Source organism: Camelus bactrianus, chromosome 5 (genome assembly GCF_048773025.1).
Source record: "Camelus bactrianus isolate YW-2024 breed Bactrian camel chromosome 5, ASM4877302v1, whole genome shotgun sequence".
Classification (NCBI taxonomy): Eukaryota; Metazoa; Chordata; class Mammalia; order Artiodactyla; family Camelidae; genus Camelus; species Camelus bactrianus.
Window position 1 is genome coordinate 88,691,495 of NC_133543.1, and position 27,363 is coordinate 88,718,857.

Genomic DNA, 27,363 nt, shown 5'->3' on the forward strand with positions numbered 1-27,363 from the left:
CTCCTGGTGCTGGGGGCATGGGCCGGAAGCTCCAAGGACATTCCCAGACAGGTCCTGCCTCTCCCCCAGGCCCTCACCTGTGCCTGGTGGGCACCTTGTAGGTGAGTTCCCAGGGGGTGGGGTCTTGCTGCAAGTAAGTGTTGAGCAGGTCCAGGGAGAAGAGGCGCCACAGGTGCTTCCGGGTGATGCCCTCGGCACTGCCCATGGAGCAGATATCCAGGATGGAGAGCAGGGGGTACACAGCCATAAGGGAGACGTGACACAGCTCCTGCTTCTCCCCAACCTTGTTATCTGAGGGGAAGGGATGTGGGAGAGAGGAGTGGCTCACCTTCCAGCTCCCTTGGGGCGAGGTGTACAGGCTGAGGGTGCAGGGGTCCAGAGCAACTTGCCCCGGAACATTTGTCAGGAGCAGCAGATGTCCCCCAGGCTCTGGGAAGCTTCCAACAACAGCCAAATCTTGTCTGATACTTTCTACATACCAGGCACTGTCCTAAGTGCTTTGCACAAACCACTGTATTGAATGTGCACTGTTATTTGTTTTCAGTCAAACTAATATTAACAGTTTATTGAGAGACAATCTATATTCCATAAAATCAACCCCTTGAACGCAAACAATTCAGTGATTTGTTTTGTATATGCAGAGTTATGCAACCATCACCACTAATTTTAGAACATTTTTCATGCCCTGGAAGAGAAATCCAGTACCAAGTAGCTGTCACTCCCCATTTGCCCCTCTCCCTACCTCTGGCAACTACTAATCTACTTTCTATCTCTGTAGATTTGCCTATTCTGAATGTTTCACATAAAACTAACCCTTGTATGGAAGTATACAATGTATGGTTTTTTGTGGCCAGCTCCTTTTACTTGGCACAATGTTTTCAAGTTTTGCCCAGATGGTAACATATAGCAATACTTTTTTTTTTAACCTTTATTACTCCCATTTTACAGATGTGGAAACTGAGGCATGGGGAGGTTTAACAACTTGCTGAGATTACATGGTTAAGAAGTGCTCAGGCCAGGATCCAGTTCCAAGGAATCTGGCTCAAGTCCACACTCTTAGCCAATCTCCTGTGCAGCCCTGGCCTCCTACCAGGCGGCCCTGGGGCAGACTGGTAACAACCTCATTTTATGAAAGAGGAAGCTGAGGCCCAGGGCAGCTGAGGATTTGTCTAAGTTCCCACAGTAAATCAGCACTGCTCTCAACTCTTCACGTTGAGTCCTCCACAGCTCAGGCCCACACATACGGACACCCACACAGGCAGATGTGATTGGTATGAGGCATACACACCAGACACACAAAAGCACACCCTGGCATGCTCACACCCACTCTGCTTGCTCTGTCTGGATCCTCAACATCCTCCCACCCCACATCCTGCTCACACAGCCCTCCCTCTTTCCTTCCTGGCCCTGACTCTTCGGGCCAGGTGGTCCAGGTACCTCTGTGGGAGAGGAGAGAGTAACTGACGGTCCAGGAGTACTGGGACGGGTGTTTGGGACAGGCGGTCAGGCAGATGGTATCCTCAGAGCGGGGTGGCAAGCTTCCCTCTGTGCGGTCCAGCTGCAGAGCTGCTCAGGGATGACCAGGTCCATTCAAGGGCAGAGGAGGCCCTCAGTGCAGGCCAGAGAGGTTTGGCCTTTCCTCTTGTTCCATCCCAGATACCCTCCCCTGGCCAGCATGGTGCTGGTTAGAGAGAAGGCCTTGAGCCAGGAAATAGGGAGTCGAGTCCTTTCTCCAGAACAAGACAGTGGGGACATACCTTTGTGTCATTGGCACCTGCTAAGCACTTTGTTCCACCCAGTAGCCCCTCAAGGTAGAAGCTACCAGTAGCCCCATTTTACAGATGGGGGAGCTGAGCTCAGAGAGGACCCACCAATGCCACACATCTAGGAAGTGGAAGCACCAAGTTTTAATCCCTGCTCTGCCTGCCCCAAACCATGGTCTGATTAACGAGTCTTAACCAGCGCCCCTCAATGCCTGCTTCCCGGCCCCAGTCCTGCCCAGGCCTGAGTACCGAGGGGGCCGTTGCCAACAACCTCAGGGCTGTTCTGCTCCAGGAGCAGGCGATAATAGAGGGTGCAGTTGCCATCATTCAGAAGCACCAGTATCCTGGACTGCTTGCTGTTCACCAACACGTTCCCAAAGTCCAGCTCCTTTTCCTTTGCCTGAGGGCCAGAGTCAGCCAGCCAGGAGTTGGGGGCTCTCCCAGGCCCATGGCCCTGGTTTCCTCACTCCTGGCCTCAGAATCCCCAAGGAAGGGCAGGTCTAGGGGTGCAGGCTGGGGGACCAGAAGACTCCCATCGCCTGCCTTCTTGGAGTCAGACACCCCAGGGCTTTCCCTCCCACTTATGCTCTGGCCCCCTGGCCCCCACTCCCACCCGCCAGGGTCCCCCCACTCACGGAGAGGCTGCTGGTGATGCCCACACCCACCAGCCGGAGCATGTAGCGGGTGGTGGCAGGGGGCTTGGTGTCTGGGGGCAGGCCGGCTTCCCAGACCCACATCCCCACTCGGAACAGGTACTTGGTCTCCTCCAGAGGGCTGAAGGTCCACGTCAGCGTCTGGGGTCACAGAAGTTATCCCTGCATGGGGGTCTCTGGGAACCCCTGCCCAGGCTCTTGGGCATCTGAGGTCCCACTGTAGCATCTCAAGCTATGGTAACCCTTTCTGAGTGTTTCCCTGTGCCAGCACTTATATACATCATGCACCGTGTTCTCTCCCTAACCCCCTCAATTCTTTATCCTCACAAGGTAAGTGGTATTATTTTAATTCCTCATTGTCTAATGAGAAACTAGAGACTCAGAGAAGTGGGGGTAACCTGCCCAAGGTCACACAGCTGTTGAGGGTGCTTGGTGGAAGCTGGGGTGGGAACTCTTGAGGCTGACTCCAGAGTCTACGTGGTCTTTCAGCTTGCAGATTACTACCCCGGGTTCTTACAGACACTGTGTCCTGGTGGGCCTTGGCCCAAGTTTTGTCTCCCCAACTAGTCTATAAGGCCCTAAACCAAGGATGAGGGTCTGATAGTTTGGGTCCCAGCCCATGCCCTCCCTTCTAGGGACCTACTGCTGGGATCTCTAGGAGTCTTCTTCCTCATTCCTTAATAATAGTCACCCATTTGACCCCAATTTCAGCTGCTCCACACCACCTCCCAGTGATCTCACAGCTTTGGGGACCATGGATGGAGAGTGGACTCACCCCTGGGCTCTGACATTAGAAACCTTGGTGCAAATCCCAGTTCTGCACTTCCTAATGCAGAGTCTTAGTAAATGGCTTTTATCCCCTCTAAGTCTCAATTCTGCTTTGCACTATGGGGGTATGATGATGATAACAATCATATCTACTCATAAGGTAGGAAGGCTGGAAGAAATGACTGAATTAAATGGGAGGGTACACACAGTAAGCCTGACCCGTGATAGGCATGACTAAGAGGTGATGGTGAAGGTGAAGATGAAGGGTGCCCTTCCCTCCAGCCCTTGGCAGTGTGGCAGGGCACTCACAAGGCTCTCACTGGGCTGGATAATCCCCTTGGTGGGCTGGACGGCAAGCATCTTTCGGTGCTGCTGGGAGACCCTCCAGTCAAACTCCAGGGGCAGACGCGAGGGGTTGCGGAAGGTGAAGAGGCTGGTGGAGGAGCAGCCCACCCAGGTGGGCTTGAAGAAGACGCTTTTACTGGTGTCCAGCTTCAGCTGCAGTGGCTCTTCCCGGCTCTGCATGCTTACCTCCTGAGGTCAGAGAAGGGAGGACAGTGCCCTGAACTTACCCTGCAGCCCTGGCTCCCCCAAATGTCCAGGAAGCCACAGGTGGGCAGCTTTTCACCCTTGGAGGGAGCAGCAAAAGGCCCTCTGCCAGCTGGGCATGGGCAGCTTCTGTCAAAGGCAGAGTATGGATGACTGGCCCAGGAGATAGTTCCTGAAAAGAACTCAGGGACTGAGAGAGGATGTGCAGACCATTTCATGGGCCAGACATAGTTCCAACACCGTGGACGCTTTCCCTGGCCTGGCCCCAAACACCTTCTACCACCTGCAGATATGAGTCTTGTGTTGCCCCCACTCCTTCCTTTGGGACGTCTATACCCCTTTTCTTGTCCCAGATCCCATATGGTAGACAGGCAGGGCCCTGAGGATAGCTGTTCCCAGATGTGGCCAAGGGGTCCTCTCCCTGCTATGCCACTTCCTAGAGGAGGAACAGCCCCTTGGCTACTTAGAGGAGCCTTAGAGACTAGCCCCAGAATGTGACTTTGAAAAGGGGGGCCAGACGATGGTCCCCTCCCAGGGACCCAGTCCCCTACTCCTGCCTCATACCTTCAGATACTGGGGACAAAAATTGAACTGCAAGTAGAAAATGTGCTGCTTCCAGGAATTGCCCTTGGGGTAGGTACAGATGAGGAAGATCTTGTGGGCCCCAGGGGCCACGAGGCCTGAGCTGGGCCGCAGGGAGATGTCCGAGCTGCTTTTGGGGGCCAGGTTGAAGGTCAGCAGCATGGAGCTTTTGTTGATCAGGAGTAAGCTGCGGTAGGAGGGTTCACTGGGGGACACTGCAGGAAATAGCTGGGATGGGAGAGAAGAGGGACCCGTGCTCAGATTTATGCACTCCCCCTTCCCCCATACATACAGTCGGGTAAGTCTCTGTGTGCTTCGGTGGAGTCGTCTCCAAGGAGATCCCAGATGCCTCTGTGCAACCAAAAAATGCTTTAGTCCTCCAGAGACCTCCAGACTGGGAGATGGTGTAGCCACAGGAACTGGCCCTGGGAAACTCAGGCCCCTAAGACTGCCCCCATCAAGGTTCTTTCATTTTAGGGTGCCCTCAAATCATCCTTTGGAGAACCCAGTTGCACTGGGAATATATCTGGAGGAAACTCTAATTTGAAAAGATACATGTGCCCCAATATTCATAGCAGCACTATTTACAATAAAAGACATGGAAGCAACCTAAATGTCCATCAACAGATGACTAGATAAAAAAATTATGGTCAGAGATCCTGGTCTAGAAGCTCTGGGGTAAGCAACGCTTTCTAGATGATTCTCATGCCAGTAGCTGAGGGGAACCCCACTTTGAGAAAGGAAAGCCCCAGCAATCCCAGCTGCCAAACATTCCTAAAGCATCTAAAGTGTGGACAGCACCAGAGCTGAGCTGGTGACAAAACACAAGGCTGAAATCACTGAGCCAGGTGCCCCATCCTGCTGGGGCAATGAGCACATGTGCATGAGTTGGGGTGGAAGGGGGGCAGAGGTGGCTTGGGACACAGGGGCCCAGAATCTGCTGGACTGCAGTAAAGGCCACAAACCACTGGGAGGAATTAGCCAAGGGAAAGGGGTGGGGGGGTAGTCAGTGAGAAGGGAACCCTAAGCAGTCAGGATGGATTTAGAAAGGGTCACCCTTCAGCAGAAGTGTAACTAGTGGAGGAGGGGCAAGATCGTCCCCAAGCACAATATCGAAAAGTAGCACCTTTCCAGCAATAATATGAGGCACGAGGGTAAGTGCAGACGGATGAAAAACCTGCAGTGGTAACAGAAGCTGGGAAGAGACTTCGAAGGAGAAACCAGAATTGGAAGCTGGCCATCTGGCTCCAGGATCTGTGTTTTTAAACCTTGTGTCATCCTGGTGCTGAAGTCAGATGGGGCCTCCAAGGGTGAAGCCTGGGAATTATGACTCCCTGAGGATTGGGTTAAGCCAAGGGGCTGGCTCTGCGACTCTGCAGGTCTGGATAATCCCCAAGGGCAGGGGCTCACGGGGTGGGTGGTTGTATCCCCAGCAGGAACTCAGTAAACACGGCAAATGAAGGAGCTGGAGAATTTCAAACCTGAGTGTTAGAGGATTGGGGAGAATTTCAGATGGAGCAGATGGGAGCCAGTAGTCCAAGCCCCAGATTCTCCCCACTCCCAGTGTCGTGGCCCAGGAGAGAGTCCTTGATGGGTACAGAGCCCCAGGGGCTGGTGGTGGGGAGGTTGGGATGGCCAGGGAGGGTGCTGGACAAGTTTCTGAGACCATTAGAGACAGGAGAAGGGTATGTAGGCCTTGGCAGAGGCCAGGCTGCCCTGTCCCACCTCCCACTGCTGCTGGGGCCACGCTCACCTTGGGGGCATCCAGGGAATATTGAGGGATGTGGTGCTCCAAGGCAGCAGAATAGCTGTGGCCCCGCGCCCGGAGTGTCAGGCACCAGGATGGGCACACGGTGCAGTCCTCTTCGATGTTGTTATAGCTCCGCAGGACCTGCAGGAGGGCCGGACCCATGGACAAGCTGAGTCCTGTGTCTGACCTGTGGGGCACCCTGGCTTGCCACCCCGCACTGTATTGCAGGAGTCCTACATGGGGCACAGAAGGCAGAGGCCCCCTGGGAAGACAGCACGGACAACAGCAGTCATAACAGTCCCTCCCGCTGTGTGCCAGGCTCTGCACCAAACACTCAGCAAACTCGGGCTCTGTAATCCTCGCAGCAGGATGAGGGTGGGGCTGGGATGTGAAAGCAGCATTCATTCTGCAGGAATGTGCCCAGAGAAGCACTGGCCAATAGAAATATAAAGCAGGCCACAAGTGTGAGCCACAAACGTCACTTTAAATGTTCTAGTAGCCACATCGACAAAGTGAAACATGTAAAATTAATTTCAATAATACATTTTATTTAACCCAGTAGACCCCAAATCTTTTCATTTCAACATATAATCAATATATAAGTGATGCGTGAGACATCTTGCATTCTTTTCATGCTAAGTTTTGGAAATCAGCAGGTCTCTTCCACTTACAGCCCATATTAGTTGGGACTAGACACAGTTCAAGTGCTCAGCGGCCACATGTGGGTGGTTGGTGTAACAAACAGCAAAGGGCTTGAGCCTGTAACTTAAAAGTCTGATGGGCTCATCAAAGACAGGTGTCCACAGCCTCATTCCCACAAACCTCCATGTCCCCCGAATGCCAAGATATTAGTGGCAACTGAAGACTCAGCTTTTGAAAAACTTCTTAAAAGTTTGGATGTGATCCTAAGTTTATAGATAAAAAGACCGGGGCTCAGAGACATTAAGGAGCATGCCCAAGGTCACATAGCTGGTAAGGGCTCTGATTTTGACTGCATGGCTCTGCTCTTCCCTCCACTGGGAGAGAACAGGGTAGGCAGAGCTGAGAAGGGAGGGAAAGGGCAGGACTGACGAGATGAGGAGGGACTTTGAGGCTGGCTGGGACTGCCAGTTCCCTGATCATAGGAAGTTGTGCTAGAAGCCCCTCCCCTAATAGCCGGTGCCCCTGACTCCACCCTCCAGGCCTTAGTTCCTACCCACCACTCCTTTAGAGGGACCACTTTCTACCTCAGGGACTAGAGAGAAGCCAGGAGCCCCAGGAAACTACTCCCTGTGCACTAAAATTTTCCAAGGGGCTTGAGCTCCCCTGAGTCCTCCCTCCAGGGAGGGTGGGAGGCACATGTGAGTGAGACATAACCAGATGGGCCAGGAAGCCCCTCGGCCAAGGCAGGCCACAAGCCTGGGAGAGACAAACCACCCAGCATGCAGTCTAGCCCAGAAGACAAGGAGGAGAGGGAGCAGAACCTGGGACAGAGAGGCTGGATCCTCCATTACACCCATCACCCACTCCAACCCCACACCCTGCCATACAGGCTCCAAGGCAGAGAACCCACATTCCCTGTCTCATCTGCCCGCACACACCTTATAGATAGCAAAGGCTTCGAGCTCCACGGCGTAGAGGCAGTTGGGGTAAGGCGGCTGGAAGTGCAGGCGCATGGCCATGGACTTGAGTGGGGGCACATCGCAGGTGTTGGGGGTCACCCAGAAGGGGCAGTCAGACCTGCATGTCCAGGCCACAGTGATCTTGCCATTGGTGTGGTTCATCAGGCACAGGGGGACAGGGTTGGGGTCCTCGGGCTTGGGACAGGCACCAAAATCCACCTCAACAGGCTCAATGCTGACGGGCGGGGGGAAGATGGCCATGTCATTGGTACCGTCAAAGAAGAACTCGGTCATGGGGGGGATGAGGGGATACTGTGGGGCTGGTGTGTCCTCCAGGTCCTGCATAGGGAGAGATGGGTGGGCAGGGGCCCAGCTGCCATTCCTCTTGCTGTCCCTCATCTACGTGCTCTTTTCTGGAAAAGGCTACAAGAGCTCCACACATATCACCCCCGACTACTAAAAGTGCCCCCAGGGCTCTGGAGCACAGGATGCCCAAGAATGCTAGAGAAGAGGGCATGAAGCTGGGGAAGGCAGCCTGCCCCTGGGGACCCCAGAGGGGCCCAGCGAACCTCAATGGGAATCATCAGGGCTCCATTCTTATCCTGCTCCAGCTTCTTCTCCCTCAGCATCGTGCCCAGGATGTCGGGGGGGTAGAGCGTCAGGCCCCGCACCAGGTGTGTGCGGTACCAAGCGAGGTGCTGAGGCCTCAGGATGGCTGGCTTGGTGCTGTCCGAGTGGCAGGTCCCAATCAGGTCCAGGAACAGTGGGTCCTGTGACATTTGTCTGTGTGAGGCTAGATTTCGGCCTCTACTCACCACCTTGGCCACAGACCAGCTGGTCAGGGCACAATTTGTAACACCTTCTCCAGGGGCCTGGGTTGGGGTCATCACTTCAAGGCTCTCTGCCCCACACCTGCTGCATGGGGTGAGGTCCAATCCCCTTACCCCAGCCCATTAGCAGCAGCAGCAGCGGTAAAGTCTGCCCTGGCAGCAGTCAGGGCCAGACTGGCCCACTCAGCCCCAAAGTTCCAGAAGTTCCAGAATATTGGGGACTGAGCACCAAACATTGTCTTCATCACTGGGCATCAGACTGGGCCCTTCCTCACCTCTCCCTGACAGCTCACCTGATGGTGGATGAGACAGGCCACCCGCCGAAAGCAGATAATGGGGTGAGTGGGCTGGAAGGCACAGTGCAGGGTCGTGCGGGCCTTGCCCACCAGGGTCCCGAAGGCAGGTCTGATGCTGAAGACACTCTCCTGACAGTCAATGGCGAACTGGAAGTGAGCCGTGCAGTCCGACTTGTTCTCAATCCACAGGCACTGCTCCGAGCACTCTCCAAGGTTGACCCAGCTGAAGTCGACGCAGTAGTGCTGCAGGGACACATCAGGACCTGGGCACAGGAGATGGGGCCCTGTGAGTGGGCTTTGCCACCTGGGTGGGGCTGGGGTATCAGCCTCCCCGAGGATGTCTCAGAAAGGGTACCACTGATGGGAGGTGGCACTGCCTGGAGAGAGAAGACTGGATTGGAAAAGCCCAGAGCCCCAGCGGCCTGAGAAGACCTCCAGGTCACCACGTTAGCAGGGCAACATTATCTCCAAGTGTCCGTAACTGATTCCTCACTGAGCCCACCAGGGGGCAGCAGATACCCAGGCTGAGGGCAGGAAGGCGCTGGACTCTTCAGGAGCAGGCACTTGCCAACCATAGGCATGGGCTGCTCCTGTCTCCAGAGGGAGTGCAGGGTCCTAGGGTTGCCAGTACCTCTACAGAAACCAACAACTTTGAGCAGGGTTTGGGAGGCACAGCCAGAGGTCATGATGGACAAGTAGTCCACAGTCCTGGCGTCCAGGGTCTCCGGGTGGAAGAACACTGACACACATTTCTTTTCTCCCGGGGGCACGATGCCATGGGCCGTGGGGCACGAGAAGACCTGGTCTTTGGCCAGCATGTCTGGAGCCACTTCGATCCTGAAGGGGGCGCTTACCTGTGGGGCCAGGTGGAGGCGGGAGGGGTCAGGTCACAGGGTGAGGCAGTCTGTCTCAAAGTGCCCAGCCGAGGGGGTGAGGGCACCTGTTGTCCCACCTGTGCCCCACTTGTCAACTCTGATCATGGAGCGAGGCTGACACCCTCAGGAGGAAGGAACGGGCCAAGCCAGGTGCTCTGCATTGGGACCACCCAGAGGGGGCACCTTTTTCTTTTCCCAAAGGTATCATAAAAGCTAGCTGTATCCTGGCACCAGGATAAACTTAGGGCTGCTCTTGGAGTTGCTCTGGGGGCCAAGGTATATCCCAGCCCAGCTCCCAGCTGAGAGGAGAGGGGATCCCTGTTGACACCTGAGTGTATCAACAGACAAGGGTAACGTGGGGCTTGTAGCATTCTGTACAGGGGGTGGGTTTTAAGAGCACCTGGCCCTGTGGTCCCTGCCCCCACTTCCCCTATATGCACAGGACGCATACCACTGACGGGTTATACAGCTTGATCTGCCTTTCAGCGGTGCAGCCCACAGCAACAGAGCCAAAGTGCAACACTTTCTGGAAGCCCTCGACATCCTGGTCCTCCGGGCGCTTCTGCTTTATGCTCACCAGCAGCTGTGCGCATTTAGCTAGGGCAGGGATGGGGTGGTTTGGGGAGAAACCCACCAGGAGGGTCTCTGTGGCCCCAGCTAAATAGCCCTCAAAGAAGACAGGTGTCTCCAGGGAAACACCAGTCTGTGACACCAAAGAAAGAAAAGAAAAGGCAAAGCCTGCAGGGCTCGGGGGAGGGCAGGAGGCTGGAGGAGGTCCCATGTGGGCCAGGCCAGGGTGGGGTGCAGGCCGGAGCAGGGGCACACTGAAGCTTTGAGACCCAGGGAGGTGCAGCAGGGGGGCTCTGGGGACAGGTGAGAGGCCGGGCCTCACCCACAGCCTGCAGCCGGATGCTGGTCTTCTGCTTGCTGCCCTCGCCGTACCAGCACGTGGCCTGAACTTCATAGATGACAGCCAGAATTGGCTGAAAGGTCACCTTGATCTGGCAGGCCTGGCCTGGCTCCAGCAGCCCCGTGGTGGGCAGCATCTGAAAGGGGCTGGGGGACTCCCAGATGAAGAAGGTGGGAAGGTCCCTGGAGGGAGTGGGCAGGTCAGAGCCACTGGGCTCACTCTGACCACTGCCCCTGCTTTAGAAAGGCGGAGACGCCCCCTTGAACCCCCTACCCACTTTCACCACCAGACATGCCGGTCTCTCCTGCTCCCAGGGACCCTCCTCACAGTTTTCACCCCTCCCACCTCTGAGCCTCCACCACTCCCCTCACCCCACGTTGTCCAGACAGAACCAGGCCTCGGCCATGTCCCCCATGGCACACATGGGCAACTGCAGGGACGGTGGACAGATCAGATTGTGGCAAGGCAGGGTGGCCCTCAGTTCCACACAGAACATCCCCTCTGCTTTCTCAAACCACAGCTGGTCCGTGTACTCCTTCTGCAGTGTGGGGGCGGGGAGGCAGAGGCGGTCGCTGATCAGTGGCACCTGGGTGGTACTCAAGAACCACTCACTTCATCCTGCCCTGCCCTTGGCCATCCCCTCAACACAACCACTGAGGGCTGGATTGGGCCATGGTCCTCCATCTCAGTCTCTGAAGAGGGTCAGTTACCTGTTCTCCAGCACTGTCTTGATCTCAGAGATATGGGACCTCTTTTGTGAGGAACAGAATATTTGGGGGAACATTTTTGAGAACAGGAAGAGGCCAAGGAATCCAGGGCTTTCTGATGGCCAACACAGTAACACAGGCTTCCTCCACCAACGTGCAACTGGGAAGCCCCCTCTATCTAATGAGTTTAGGGTCTAAGCCTCTCCAGGGCTTTCCAATCTAGAGTTTTGGCTACAGCCAGTGGGATATGAGTGTGGTAGGGGAGCTCCTTGCTGCTCTGCCCTTGTCTCCTGCTCCAAGGTGCCTGTGATCCTCCCTGCCCTCCACTCATGGCGACCGACCTTACCTCCTCCAGAGGCCGGAAGATGATGGGGAGTGAGAGGGTTATGCCTGGGCTCAGGAAGATGGGCTGGGGGATGACCGTGAAGAAGAACTTGGTCTTGGGGGGCCTGTGGGAGAGAGCCAGGGGATAAGCACTTGAGGTTTAGAAAACTAGAAGGGGCAGAAAGATTAGGGAAGACCCTGGAAAGCCAAGCAGGCTTGAGTCCGTGGGACTGTGGAAGGGAAAACGCAGGGGTTCTGTCACTGGAGGACCTGTCTCCCTCATCCTGTCCCTTTTCTTGCAGACCTTCACGCCGGGTGTCACAGCGCTGGATGAAAAGATACGGGGCAAGAGGAGCAGCACCTGTACCTCAGGGGCACATGGTGGTCAGTAGGGCCTGGGATGGGGAAGGCTGCTCTGATTTAACCACATCCCTGAGCCCTTAGTTGGGGGAAACCAAAGCTGTGAATGGAGATTCCAGGGATGCCTTTCCAAGCAGAGACCTCAGCAGAACTGTAGAGTTCCAAGGTGGGTCAAAACTAGAGATACTGCAGACTTCAAAAATACTAATAAGAAGATGATATTGTCAAAAACTCTATACCAATAATTGTTAACGTTTAGATAAAATAAATACATTCCTAATTATACTTGACCAAAACTGACTCAAGAATTATACAATAAATTTTACAGTCACCTTACCTAAAATTATCCTAAAAATTGAAGACATAGTCAAAAACCTTCCCACAAAGGAGACAGAACTGATGGCTTCACAGCAGGCTGAACCACACATTCAATAATTCTAGCCTTATCTTCCCAGTAACAGAACACAAACACTCACCAACATATTCTATGAATCCATCATGTTATTATCAAAACCTGGCAGTTATGAGAAAAAAGGGAAATTACAGGCCAGTATCACCCATAAACAAAATATTGGTGAAAAGAATTTAGCAATGTGTATAGAAAGAATACTCTATTGTGACCAAGCTGGGCTTATTCTAGGAATACACAGTTGATTTAACATAGAAAACCAATTAATGTATTCACCATACTAACAAATTAAGAGAAAAAAATCAAATGGTCATCTCAATAAAGAAAAATATTAGATAAACTTCAACATATGTTTAAGAGAAAAACCCTAAGCAACCTAGGAAAAAGAGAGAACTTCCTTAACCTGATAAAGTCTAAAAAAAAAAAAAATACAGGAAGCATACAAATTAACGGTGAAACACTAGAATCTTTCACGTTGAGACCCTGAACAAAACAAGGATGCCTTCTACAACCACTTCTGTTCAGCACTTTCCTTTTCCACAGTGCAATAAGGAAAGACAAAGAAAGAAAGGATATAAGGATTTGAAGGAAGGAAAAAATACCATTTTCATACAAGATATGAATTTGCACATGGAAAAAAGAATTAACAAATACATTATTAGAATTAATGAGAGAATTTACCAAGGTTGCTGGACACAAAGTTATGGAAAAAAATTCATATTTTTAAAAATGACTTTCTAAAATATTAGCAACAAGCAGAAAATGAAACAACTTTAAAAGATATCACACTTAGCATTGTCAAAAATATAAAACACTTGGGAAAAACTCTAAAGATGTGTAAGACGTCTATGGAGAAAATTTTACATTTTATTGCAAGACAGGAAAAAAGGCCTAAGTAAATACAGATACACAATGTTCCTGAAAGACTCAATTTGTAATGGTCAGTTTTCCCCAAATTGATTTATAGGTTCAACTAAATCCCAATCAAAATCTCAAAAATTGTTTATGTGTATGTGTGATAAGCTGATTTGAAGGTATGTGTGAAAGTTCAGAGCCAAGGATAGCTAAGAAAATCTTGAATAAGAAAGATGTCGAAGAACTTACATTACAAGATAATCAAGATCTATTCAAGATGATATTGGTCCAGGGAGAGACAATTAGAGCAGGGAGACAGAACAGAGTTCAGAAATGGATCCATATATATATATATATATATATATATATATATATATATATATATGGACAAGATACACATCAGTAGTGGGGAGATCATCAGGGAAAGTATGAACTTTTCAATAAATGGTGTTGGGACAATTGGACATTTGTTGAGGGAAAAAAATGTTACCAGATCCCTACTTCAAACCGTTCACAAATATCAATTCCATAAAGATAAAAGACAAACATGAAAGGCAAAATTATAACATCTTCAGAAGATACTATAGGAGACTATCTTCATTACCTAGGCAAGGGTAGAGAAGAACTTAAGCAAGATTTTAAAAAAGTATCAAACACCAAAGAAAAAGATTGGTACATTTGATTCCTTTGAAATTAAAAACTTCTTTTCTTCAAAAGATATGACAGAGGAAACGACAAGTCACAAGTAAAAGAAGATACTCACAACACATAACTGACAAAGAATTAGTACCCATGATAAGAACTTCTGTTAAAAAAAGACAGTCTAACAAAGAAGACATATAGATTGCCAACAGGCAGATGAAAAGATGCTCAATATTGCTAATTTTTAGAGAAATGCAAATCAAAACAACAATGAGATATTACCTCACACCCGTCACAATGGCTATCATCAAAAAGTCTACAAATAAAAAGTATTAGGAAGGATGTGGAGAAAAGGGAACCCTTGTATGCTATTGGTGGGAATGTAAATTGGTGCAGCCATCATGGAAAACAGTATGGGAGCTTCTCAAAAAACTAAAAATAAAACTACCATATGACCCAGCAATTTCACACCTGGATGTATATTCGAAAGAAAGAAAAACACTAATTGGAAAAGATAACATGCACCCCAATGTTCATAGCATCACTAAAGTTACTGAAGCAACCCAAGTGTCCATTACAGACAAGTGGCTATATATACGTGCATGCACACACACACACACTCAATATAATATTACTCAGCCATAAAAAAAAATGAAATTCATCAATTTGCAGCAACATGGATGGACAGAGAGAATATTATGCTTAGAGAAATAAGTCAGACAGAGAAAGACAAATACTGTATGATACCACTTATATGTGGAACCTAAAAAATAAAACAAACGAATGTGTATAGCAAAACAGAAACAGAGTCACAGGTATAGAAAACAAACTAGTGATTAAGTGGTTACCAATGGGAAAAAGGAAGGCAGGAGGGGTAAGATATGAGTGTGGGATTAAGAGATACAAACTACTATGTGTAAAAGAGATAAGCAACAAGGATATATTGGATATATAGGATAAGCACAGGGAATTATAGACATTATCTTGTAATAACTTTTAATGAAGCATAATCTATTAAAACACTGAATCACTATGCTGTACACCTGAAACTAATATAATGTTGTAAATCAATTTTTAAAACTTTAAAAAGACAATCGAATAGAAAAATGGACACAAACGTAAACATGAATTTCACAAATAAAATGGCCAGTAACAGACAAAAAGATACTCAACTGTATTAGTAATCAGAGAAATGTAAATTAAAACCATAACTAATTACCACTATTGGCAAAATTTTTAAACCTTGACAATAGCAATTGTTGGTAAAGATATAGAGGAATGGGAATGCTCATATGTGGCTGGTGGGAATGTAAATGGATACAAGTACTTTGGAAAATAGTTTGGCTTTATCTACAAAAAGCAAACATGTACATGTTCTAAGTCACAGTAATTCTACTCTTACATATCTATCCTAGAAAAACTCAAACTTGTGCAGTAGGAGATCTATACATTAATGTTGATAACAGTCCCAATGTAGAAACAAACCAAACATCCTTCAAAAGAATGGACGAATACATAGAAGCATACATTGGAATATTATACTGTGATGTAAAAGGATGAACTATATCTGCATGTGGATGAGCTTTACAAACATAATTGAACAAAATAAAAGAGTAGCTAAACTATACCATATTATCCTGTTTATATAAAGTTCATAAGAAGGTAAAATTAAACTATATCATTTACGGATGTAAACGTAAGTGGTAAATCCTTCTGAGAAAAGTAAAAAAATCATTATCATGAAAGTCAGGCTAATGGTTACCTTTATGGGTGGGGAAGGTATTCCAAGAGGGGAGGGACACTTAAGGGAGAAGGTGAGCTTCAGACACTGTTATTATTCCATTATTTTATCTGGTCACACGAGTTCCACTTTCAACAATTATGCAAACCGTACATGTTTCATACACTCTTCTAGTTTTATATGACATTAAAAAAAATTTAAGGGTGTCTGCTTTGGGGACTTGAGGGCCCAGGAGCTTGGTCCCTGATCCCTCATATTAGTACCTGTACTTTATCTTCTGGATTTTCAAGGACAGATTTTTCAGAACCAGGTTCTTGGTGATCTCTTTTCCCAGCTCCCAGCCTTTCCATTGTAGCTTCTCAGCCACCTCGATGCCCCAGATGACCCTCTTCTTCACTTTTTCTTGTTTCTTGGAGAAGCACACCTGAGTGTCCATGGAGATGTCAGGCTGTTCAGTTGTCAGGGAGAAGGGGGAGAAGAAAGTGGGGTATGACTCAAAGACCCAGAAAATAGGCAAATACCTCCCCATCTCCAGAAAGTAATGAATTACACCCCTCCTTGCCCCTGGAGGAAGTTCTGGAGAGAAAAGGTGACAGGCAGGCAGGCCCTGGAGTCAGATATTACCTCTTCGGAGATCACTGGAATGGTTTTCCAACTAGATTCCCTGAGACCCTGACCCTAAAGCCTTCCCTGGGCTGCCTCAACGGTCATTCCACCCAGTACTCTTTAGTAGACTTAGCTGGCCTGTTCTGCTCCTCAGTGCATCTTCAGATACTGTTCCACTCACGTGCTGCCTCCTCCTCCTGTTCCTCCCCATCCTACCCCTTCCTCCCCATCCTACAGAAGCCTCTCCTAGCTGAGTGGTCCAGCCCAGGCACTCTTCCAGAGCACAAGATACTCCACCATTCTCTCTCCCACCTCTCACCTGGCTGGTGGAGCAGAGAAAAGAGCCAATTTGCCTATGACCAACCCACATCCCATGCCCTGACTTTGGGGCCACTCTAAGCACTGTTCCTAAAGATCCTAGAAGTACACTATGCCAATGCTTCCGGTCTGTAATGGGAAATCCTTTCATGGGCTGATCCCTAAACCCTATCTATCTGAGTAGAGAGAGGGATGGAAAAATCCCTGGGGCAGCAAGATGGTGGGAGAATGAATCAGGTGCCTCTTCCTTCCAATAATTGTTATGAATGCTCAACTCACTGCCATTTTATTTTATCTTTAACCAAGTGTTGCTTTTATATCATTACATAACACAGATACATATTTATCTGTTCAATAGATATTTGTTGACTACCTGCGATGCTAGGTGCCGAGAATATAACAGTGAACAAGACTGACAAATCTCCTCTCTTGGAGCTTACATTTCAGTTTCAACATTTACAGAGTGTGTCAGATGGCCTGATTTGCCCATGGAGGAAAGGTGACATAGGTGAGCAAGGATAATTTATTATAAATCAGTTGGTGCATCAGGCAGGGCTCAACTAGGAAAACATAAGCCACTCCAGGCATTTCAAACAAGGAATTTAATGCACAACCAGAGGATAGTGAAGTAACCCCAAAGTTTGCAAAATCAAGAAGCTGCTACCACATGTAGGTTAGGTGAGGTGGTGGGGTTCTCAGAGCCCAGAGGTCTGTCTGGTGGGGACTGGCATCATGGGGAGATGCAGTTGCTGATGGAGACACTGTCAAAAGCAGAGAGGGAAGAAGAGAAACACCCTGGTTTCTCCCTTCCTCCCACCTTCCAATCACCTGCCAGCTCAGAGCAGAGATAGGAAGTGCAGTGAATGAATATGAGAGCAAACTGGGCCGGAATGGCACAGGTGGCAGGGTGGGATGACTCCCAGTCCACAGGGAGGCAAATGCAACCATCATGTCTTAGGAGATGTGAGAATTCACACACGACACGGACGCACACTGCACAGTCATACCCCATAGTCACACCCCTAGACAATCATCCCCCAACTCTGGCCCTGTGCTATCATATAGAGAGAACCCCAAGAGCTGCAAAAAGTAAACAACTTTCACCCACTGGACAAACATAAAGCCCTAAGGGTCAAGACCAGAGGAGCTTTTTGAAAGAAGAGAGAATCACTCGCTACTCTATCAGCCTCCGACTAACATCTCCCTACGTCCTCCTCTCCTCCACTGTCATGCTCAGGACTACCACCACTCCATTCCACATGGGGCTTGGTATATGCAGGGTCTACTGCTGGGGTTTAGACAGGAGAGCAGAGTCCTCTCAGATTCCTAGCCCTACTGCCCTGAAACCCATCCCCCTGGCCCGGCCCTGCTGCACCACGCTCCACCCGCCCCACATGTGTCCTCACACAGGCACTAGCATTGCTGCTATTGCAGGCACTCATGGCTGCACTACTGCCAGTGATGGTGGGCACAGCCATTGTGCTGGCACTCAGGCATGATCCGGAATTCATGGTGTAGTCCCCGTTGTCCCCAGTCCTCATTAGAGGCTTAGGGCTGCCTCGATGAGCATTGGGTGCCTGGAACACAAGACCAAGGGAAGCACTCTGGCTAAGCCAGGACTTCCTGCCACATGGAAGCTGGGAAGAGACCAGAGGGGAGACAGGAGGGAAATGAAAAAGAGAGACCAACGGAGTAGACTCGCCATGGCTATCAACGTCACAGACAAGTGCCTGCTTCCGAGCTCTGGCAACATTTGTGAAGTGGTACCATGAGGAATGAGCCTGAGTACAAGATCTAGGGCTTTTCCTGGGAACCTAGAGACTCACCATTCAGGAAAGGTGCCTGGAAAAGGGAACTGGGGATGAGGCCCCTGCAGCCCTGCTCTCCACAGCCACACTTGGCATTTCTCAGCAAGTCCCCAGTGAGTGTTACTGAAACATATGCATTACCTTTATCTGGCTTTTACTCTCTGTTTCCTCTGAATGTGTGTTGCCTTCTGTAAAAAGAGGAATAAAGGACAAAGAAGAGGCAAATGAGACTGGAAGGTTCTGGGTTTCTTCTGTCAGTACATGATCTGTAGTCCAAGTTTAAAGTAGGCATTCACTGAATTAATGACTCAATGCAAGGATAAGTGAATCAACCTCTAAAGCAAAGGGATCCATTGATAGATTGCAGCTGGAAATTATATTCAAATATATATGTAAATGTTATAGGCAAATTATACGCAAAATGTCATGGGTATGGACATGTGCTCTTTTCCAGGGAGTGTCCACAGCTTTCACCAAATGCTCAAAGGGGTGCTTGGCCCTGCTCTAGGGGACACACAAGGGTCCCAAACTGACTCTGGCTCCATCTCCTCAAATCCCCCTTCCTTTAGCAGGCTTCCTTCAGCACACACACTGAACTGTGGGTACCATATTGAACAGCATCAATGTAATACTCTTTTGAACATATGTATATTTTTAAGACTATTTGGTATTCTTCCCCACCTCTTTGAGTAACAATCTAAAGAATAATAACAACTTCTAAAAACATTTACTAAGAACTTATCACGTGCCAAGCAGTGTTGTAAGTCCTTCACAGGTATTTTAATCCTTATAACAATTTATGATTAGATGTGAATTGTCTTTTATTTGGCATAAAATATCTCTTTTCAAGTCTGGGGCTCCTTATTACAACATACCATGCTTTAGTAAACAAGTTTATTTATGGTCACTCTTTAGAAATTTCCTTGCTTCTATCAGACACTCTCCCATCTCTTCCCCACCACTCATTCCAGAACAGAAAGATTCTGTTGATTCACTTTTTCCTAATTGGTAACATGTCCAAATCCTATCTTACATTCACCTATTCATTCATTTACAAGGCATTTACTGAGTGCTGTGTACCAGTGTTAAGCACCAGACAGGACAGGCAAAGCTCCTACCTTCAACTGTGAAGAGGACGTTCAGATGGAATCAAGGAAATGCAAGCTGAGGAGATAGAGAGGACGATCCCATTACTTTTCTGCTACTGGACAACTTTGTAGTACTTCCCTGCCTCATTCATGCCTGTGACCTTAGGGAAGTCTACAGATAGCCCTTGCCTCAGCACTCTGAAAAAATTTCCAATCAACACATGTAGGAGAAATGAGAGACAAGGTAGAAAGCTTGTCCATCTCAAGGTCTTGGGGCTTAGGGAAGCGAGCACTGGTCCTGGGACAAGAAAATCTGGGTTCCAGCATCTACTCAGATTCGTTTGAGATGGGCAAGTTTCTCCATCTCCCTGAGCCTCAGGCTCCCTACCTGTAGAATGAGGGTTGTCCTATTTCACAAAGTTGATGTGAAGCTTGAATGAAATAAAGGATTAGAAAAAGCCCTAGCTAAACCTATGTTACTATAATTAACAATGATAACTTCCACACTAGCCCGTGCTCCTCTTCCAAAAGACTCACACATCTGCAATCATTGTAAGGACACTGGGAAAGGGAGGTGTTGTTTTTATCCATTTTTCTAATCTTGAGGATCTTTAAAAATATATCAACGGCTCCCTTTATTTACCTAATTTCCAACCTAAAAGTCCTTAAGATGATCAGGGAAAAAAGTGACAGGTCGTTGAGTAGAGGGAGGAAGAAATAGGTAAAATGAAGGGGTAAAATATATTTAGAGCTGTTCCTCCTTTCTCTGAGATCCCCAGGCTGATCTCGTCCAAGTTTCAGTCCCACGGGGCACCCTGAAGGACATGGAGGGGACCCCTGGCCACGACTTCCCAAAGGAGACGGCCTCCCAGGACGGATACCTTCCCTGGCCTCTCGAGCCGCTTCCCTGGTCCTGGAACCAACGCTCTGAACTCACACCGCCGCCATGTTGTCGTCTCTATAGATACAGGACGCGCAGAGCATGGCGTCTCCCGGTATCCCAGGGCAACGACGGCTACCCGAATGAGTCATGGTTCAGAGAAGGCGAAAGCACGGCCCAACTTTAATGCGTACCTTATTTTTATTCTCAGACTTTTCCTGCTAGTAGTAACTGGTTTCTACCAGTCGAGACATAGTTGTGACGTCCCCACAATCGTACTTTAGTTGACGACCAAATTCGGAGGACGCTTCTCCAAGAACTTGTCACACGAGTGGGAATAGCTGCTGTTCTTTCTCGATACGCCTGGGTGACATAGGGTCAGAATCTCAACCGAAACTTCACTCGGGGATTGCAATTGTTAACTTAAAAGCAGTCCGTAGTTATTTCTTATTTGCATATTGCTTTGCAAATGAATTCCTTTTGCAGACGGAAAAGAATGTGTCCTAGGGGTTTTCTCCTGGCATTTCCTCCTGCCCAGCAGGAAGCTAACTCTTTTGAAGGGATCTGAAGGTGAATGTATGAAGAAGGCATTGTTACACATAATATGGATTTTTAGAAGCCCACTGGTTCATTTGTTCTTATGTCCTTTGGTGGGAAGTCTCATTTGGTGAAGGCTCCTAAGGTGGGTGAAGCTGAAAATCTCAAAGTTCATTTATGGGCAATTAAAGATGTTTCTCTACCCAGGACAGTGATGGAGGTGGGTGTTGGGGGAGAGATCTTAGAGACTGAAGGGATAAACCCAGAAAATAAACTCTCATTTTGGGAAAGTTGGAATTTACTTGTGAAAGCTGAAAGAATAAGATGACAAAGTCACATAAGTTGGCCTGGGAGATCACATGGCCAGAGGCTGGCCAGATTGGAGGGAAGAGGCAGGACAGGGGGCCCATTAGATTATGCCAGCACAATTAGCTCTGGAGTTTTCTTGGGATCAAGGAACGTGGAACTCAGTGAGCTTTTCACTAGTTTTAACATTATTCTCAGAATCTGAAATCTGCACTTTGGACATTACCACTTTTACGTTGTTTGTAGTATAATGATTTCCTTTTTGTTTTCATCTAAGCTCTTTTTGAAATGTTCAGCCTGACTCAGCTGGACCTTAGTAATAGGAAAGGGGATCTGTTTGTTTATTCTTAGGCCAAAAAGGAATAGGGGGATCAGTGATTCTGGGAGCAAGGCTTGGTGGTGGCTTCAGGAATCCCAGCGAGAAGACCCCAAAGAGTTGGAAAAGCCCACCCTAGGAGCCACATGTCCCTACGCCTCTTCAGTGAAGGAGTGTCCCTGCAAAGCTCTGGTCTGCCTGAACCTTGGTGGATTCTGGGCTTGGGACAGTGAGAGGGGATTCTTAGTAGGACCCATGTGGCTCCACTTCTGCGGAATTCTGAGTGCCTCCTGGGAGCTCTGCTGGTGAATGACCTTTACTGGCATGGTAGACTCCCAGGGAGAGGCCCAAGCTGGACTTTGCCCCAGGAAGCAAACAGCATGAAAGGGGATGTGGCAAAGGGTTGAACCTGAGGAGGGAAGAGGAAGCTGAGTTTACCTCAGAAGTCCCTCATTTCAGGATCCCAGAACCAGTGGGAAATAATGAGTGCTGGGTCCTGGTGACTGTATCCTCTATGGACCCAAGAAAGACAACGAGGTGCTGTTTTGTTCAAGGCTGTAAACAAGGGTGGGTGATGATTCAGGAAATTGATGAGGACTAGGATGTGGGAGAAAGGGAGGAAGGAGGATGGGTAGGAAACAGACTCCAATCCTCCTGGCTGGAAGCAGGGGGGTGGAGTGGGGTGGCAGACGTAATAAAGATAAAGTAAACTCAGTGATTTGGGCTTCAGCATACACAAAAATGTCTTTTCTAAACTTTCCCCCTATAACCCCAAATCTCCCATAAAATTCTGGGCTGGGAAATCAGTCAGACCTGAGATTAACCCTGACTGCCGCTTATTGGCTATGTGACCAGGGGTAAGTTCCATGACCTCTCTGAGCCTCATCTTTTACATGGGGATAATTATCAAAATGCTGATGTAGGAATTGAGTAATCAGTCATGTGTAAAGTATTTGACACGTGGTAGGCAATCAACAAAGGTAGACACACACACACACAAACACACACACACACACACACACACACACACACACACACACACACACAGGAAGGTCACTCACCAAGTGGGAAGGCCCTATAATTTTGCCACTCAGCCCTCTGTGCACCCTCCCCTCCTACCACCTTCCAGCCTCTCTGCTGCACACTGGGGAGGTGGGAAGTTTTTCTCCTCTCTACGTCCTCCTCTTTTGTTTTTTCAAGAAAGAGGCTGCCTTGCTACTCCAGGGTGAAGAAAGACAAAAAGAGATGCCAGAGTGATCTGCAGTCCAGTTGGCAAGTCAACCTATTTTCAGTACCTGTAAAGCCCTCTCCCATTTTCCTTCCCCTGCAACTCTGACTCCCTTTCCAGTGTTGGTTCTGAAATCAAGTCTACATACCAAGATGTAGGGGAGGAAGATGAGAAGGTGGATCCTCCCACAGAAGATCCTGACCTCCAAAATTAGTAGGGTAAATCTTCTAAGCCCAGCCTGACAGGGGAAGAGTGAGAGAAGATCGTAGTTAAGAGGGCCCCTGGGACACAAATGAACATATTTACAAAACAGATACAGACTCACAGACATAGAGAACAAACTTATGGTTACCAGGGGGGGATGGGGGTGGGAAGGAATAAATTGGGAGTTTGAACTTTGCAGATACTAACTACTATATATAAAATAGATAAATAATAAGTTTATACCATATAGCACAGGGAGCTATATTCCATGTCTTATGATAACCTGTAATGAAAAGGAATATGTGTATGTATATGTATGACTGAAACATTATGCTGTACACCAGAAATTGACACAAGATTATAAACTGACTATACTTCAAGTTAAAGAAAAAAAGAGGGCCACTGAGGTGTTTCAAGGCTGGACCTAGAAGCAGGCTTAGAGTACTCTCTGATTAAAGTGCTATGGTCCCCTAAAATTGCTGGGGGTAGGGAGAGTGTATCAAGAGATTGACGGCACCTCCAGCCTGAAAAGTGTCAAGAGGCTAGGGAGGAGTCTGCCATATGGCAAGAGAATTCAAAGGAAAGAGTTTCATTCTGCCTGGGACCCCCATGGGTTTTATAACCCTCCTGTACCAACCCTAAACCCCTATATAACTTGCTATCTCTATTTATTGTCCCCAACAAATGGTGAATAAGCACACAGGCCAACAGTAGAGGGATGGAGGGAAAAGGACATGAGGCTTAATCCCAAAAGGCTGAGTTCAAGTCCTGATTCTACCATTTAAGATTTGAGCAATTTCAGGCAGATTATTAAACATTCCAGAGCGTCACTTTCCCCAATCTGTAAAATGGGAGCAAACAAGTTAATATTCAAAGTACTTAACAATTGGTGGGGTATGGGTACTGACCTATGAGAATGGACACTAGGGACCTTAGAGCCAGAGCTGTGTCCCGGGAGCCCACATTGTGCCACCCTTAAGATGTTGGCTCGTGGGGAAGACTGGTGGTGTGGAGAGGGGACTGGGAGGGCAGCCACAGCAGTGGAGAACTCAGTCAGTTATTATTTACCAACTAGTGTCAAAGTATTTCTGGATTTTAACAACGAGTATAGCTATACTGGGTAGTGTTGGTTGCAAGTGAGATCTGAGGATAAATCCTACCTATAAATGTCTATTTTAAGTCAAAATTTAAAGTGTCTCTCCCTCTAGTTCATCCTCATTGGTAGAGGATCTGTCACCACATCTCACTGCTCTTTCCTTCTAGTCTGAGCAGCTTCCTTCTCTGTGTTAGCTCTCCCAGCTCCCCTATACCATATTTTACAGGCTCTCCAGCTCCACATCCCTCTGACCAGCACCATGGACAGCTCCAGCTGACTAGGCCATCCCCTTCCTCCTGCCTTCTAGCTCCTCTTCTCTCACCCACCCCAGTGCAGAAGCCCTGAAACATGAATTGAAATCAGGTCATCCCTGAGAGGACAGTACAATGGAGTGGTTAAGAAGTTCTGGAGTAAAGCAGAGTGGATTTGAATCCCAATCCCACCAGCTCTCAGGTGTTTGATCTTGTTTCTTCATTTCTATAAGACCCAGCTTCCTCTTCTGTAAACAAAGAAAACTCTAACAGCTACCTCAAAGGTTGTGAGGTTTAAGTGGGAGAAAAGATTTAAAGAACTTAGCACAGTGCCTGGATCATTATATGTTCTGAATAAATGAACACCATTATTCTGTGACTTTCCATCCTGTTTAATTCTTCATACCCTTTCAAATCAATTTTTGAGCAGGGCCCTCTCTTAAGTAAAGGTGTTATAACATGACCACCAGCTCAGTGCAGACAGCCTCCTTTGGTTGTGGAAGTTGGCTTGGACTTCAAGGATGGTATGGAAGCCCAGCTTTGGCCGATTAGATTCTGTTTTTATTAGTTTTTTTTTCTTTTTTAAAATTTTGGGTTAATTTTAGTTGTACACAAAAATAGTACAGATGGTTCTCATAAACTCTTCACCCAGTTTCCCCTTAGGTTAACATCTTACATAACCATAGGACATCTATCAGAAAGAAATTAATGTCGGTATGAAAAATACTATTAAGAAAAGTATAGAATTTATTTAGATTTCACGTTTGTCCACTAATGTCCTTTTCCTGTTTTAGTATCCAATCCTGGATCCCACCTGGGGCATTTCCTGAGTCTTTCCTGACCTTGACTCTTTTGAAGAGTACTGTCAATTATTTGTAGAATACACCTCAATTCTGGGTTTGTTTGTCATGATTAGAACAAGGTGTGCATTATTGGGAGGCATTACACAGAGGTGATAGGCCCTTCTCAATGCATGGTATCATGCAAATATGTACTACTGGTGATGTTAATTTTGATCATGTGGCTAAAGTGGTGCCTGCCAGGATTCTCCACTGTAAACTTGCTATTTCCCCCTCTTTATTAGATTTTGATGGTTCCCATCTTTTGCTTCTCTAGCAGTAAGTTGAAAACCAAGAAACCTGTCATAACCTATCCGCCCATATACTCTCAACCAATCCCCTGAGCTGTACACATTCCTTATGACCTGCCTGGTCACCTCCTGCTAAGTTTTCTTAAGTTAGGCATTCATACATGTGTGCATAAGCCAGATGCAGACACACCTGGAGTTTATGAGGGTAAAAGAGTACTTCTAGTTTATTTTCATGGACCTTCTTGCCAAGGCCCTGCAAGCTTCTGCTTGTATGGGCACTCTGAGAAAATGTGGCCAGCAATTGTCCACGGGAATGTCCTGCCCTTTCTCAGGTCTGGCCACAAACTCTGAGCACTTTTTTCAACATCTAACATTTGGGTTTTTAAAATCTCTAACAGCCTTCCTTCTTGACCGTGTATAACTCCTTGCTACCCACTACCCAGATCCTTGAGCTTCCTTCTTTCCAGAAGGCTTGTCACTCCTCCAAGAGTTTGCTATCACCAGAGATCCCACTACCAGAGCAGATATATAACATCCTTTCAGTCAATTGAGTGTGGAGACATGTGCTTATCCAACCCTCCGCTTTGTCTCCTCTATCTCCCTCAAGTTTATTCCAAGTCAGTGTGTGTTCTCACTACCCCATTAGAAGATGAAAAGGCACAACCTCATGCATGCTCCATTTTTAGAAAGCTTTTGTTTAAAAGTGTATTAAAGTCTTCTGGAAAGCCTCAGGAGATGGTTTCATCAGTTCCCATCCCCTCTTTGCCCTTTGTTGTGGTTACTATTGCTGTGTAAGAAATTATATCAAGGTTCCAAGCAACCATTTTATTTTGCTTATGATTTTGTGGATCAGGAATTCAGGAAGGGCTTGGCAAGGCAGTTCTCGCTTGGACTCTCTCATGCAGTTGCATTCAGATGTTGGCTAGGGCTGCATCTTTCTGGAGGCTCCACTGGACTGCACATCCAAGATGGCACACTCACATGGCTGACCCTTGATGCTGGCTGTCAGTGGGGAGCTCAGCTAGGCTACGGCTGGGAACACCCATCCATAGCCTTTCCAGCTTGGCAATCTCAGGGTAGAAGCAGGCAGAAGCGACGTGACCTTTTCTGACCTAGCCTTAGGCCAGATTCAAGGGGAGAGGAGTGGGCGAATAATTTGTGGACATATATTAACCATTGCCACTCCCAGCAAAATGAGATCATTTCACAGCATGTAGAACATTTTTTTTCTGGGACCAGGTTCCTGAAAGATTCTTGGCCACCCCCAGCCCCATCAGATCTTTTCGGTTGAGGCTGAGAGTGCTTTCCTCTCATTCCTCCGGGATGGTAACTCATCAGTTCCCACCTCCTTCAGTTTGCTGCTGCAGGGGACCTGAGTTCTGGTCTGGACTCAGCTACTGTGTGACCTTGGGAGAGTGACTTCACCTCTCTGGGCCTCAGTTTCTTTTCTGCAAGGTAGGAATTGGGTATAACTTCACTTCACAGGACATTAGGATTTAAGGAGATAATGTAAATAGCAGACTTAGCAACTGATGCTCCTGGTTGTGGAAGAAATAACTGTGGACAGATCATTTTTCCCTCTTGAAGACAGTTTATTTACCTCTGGAATGCGGGATAATTCCTTTATCTTGCTTCTGCATGTACATTAGAGGGGTCTTAAATGGACTGCAGGGAGGGCCAGCCAGAGGTTGAGGCTCCCCAACACTAACCAGGGTGGGAAGCCCCCTATGTCTACGTCCACCTGGGGCAGAAGATATGTGCGTGCGAGGCAGCTTAGGTGTGGCTTAAGGCAGTGCAGGCTAGCAGGGTGGGGCTGCTATCTGCCCTACCTGGCCTTATCAGATCCAGGCTGGCCACAGCTAGGCCCAGTGTAACAAAGAGGCTTTGAGAACTAGTCTAGGGTGTGGGATGTGGGCCCGAGCCCCAGGAGGCACGCTCCACCCGGGGGCAGAGGGCATGAGTTGGGAGAGCTGCCGCCGCCAACCCCTGCCAGAGGTTTTCCTGCGGCAGGGGCACCATC

The 27,363-nt window shown here is 48.3% G+C and overlaps 1 protein-coding gene across 8 annotated transcripts in view; it reads right to left on the minus strand.

The window, feature by feature from the left end:
- CFAP65 (cilia and flagella associated protein 65) overlaps positions 1–20,406 on the minus strand; it is a 34,590-nt gene extending 14,184 nt beyond the window's left edge. For 5 of the 8 annotated variants that reach the window (XR_012507175.1, XM_074364319.1, XM_074364318.1 and 2 more), the window contains exons 1-16: positions 15,879–17,834; positions 11,631–11,733; positions 10,949–11,115; positions 10,560–10,759; positions 10,119–10,264; positions 9,424–9,646; positions 8,790–9,055; positions 8,236–8,436; positions 7,646–8,005; positions 6,069–6,206; positions 4,298–4,543; positions 3,494–3,718; positions 2,399–2,557; positions 2,013–2,163; positions 1,438–1,566; positions 78–291 (exon numbers count right to left, since the gene is read on the minus strand). Coding sequence is in view for 7 of the 8 variants with exons in the window: in XM_074364319.1 (XP_074220420.1) it covers positions 78–291; positions 1,438–1,566; positions 2,013–2,163; positions 2,399–2,557; positions 3,494–3,718; positions 4,298–4,543; positions 6,069–6,206; positions 7,646–8,005; positions 8,236–8,436; positions 8,790–9,055; positions 9,424–9,646; positions 10,119–10,264; positions 10,560–10,759; positions 10,949–11,115; positions 11,631–11,733; positions 15,879–16,144 (3,194 nt within the window). In the remaining variant the exon portion in view is untranslated. The other 3 variants (XM_045512134.2, XM_074364324.1, XM_074364323.1) reach the window with 3 other exon arrangements.
- Between the last annotated feature and the right edge of the window lie 6,957 nt (positions 20,407–27,363).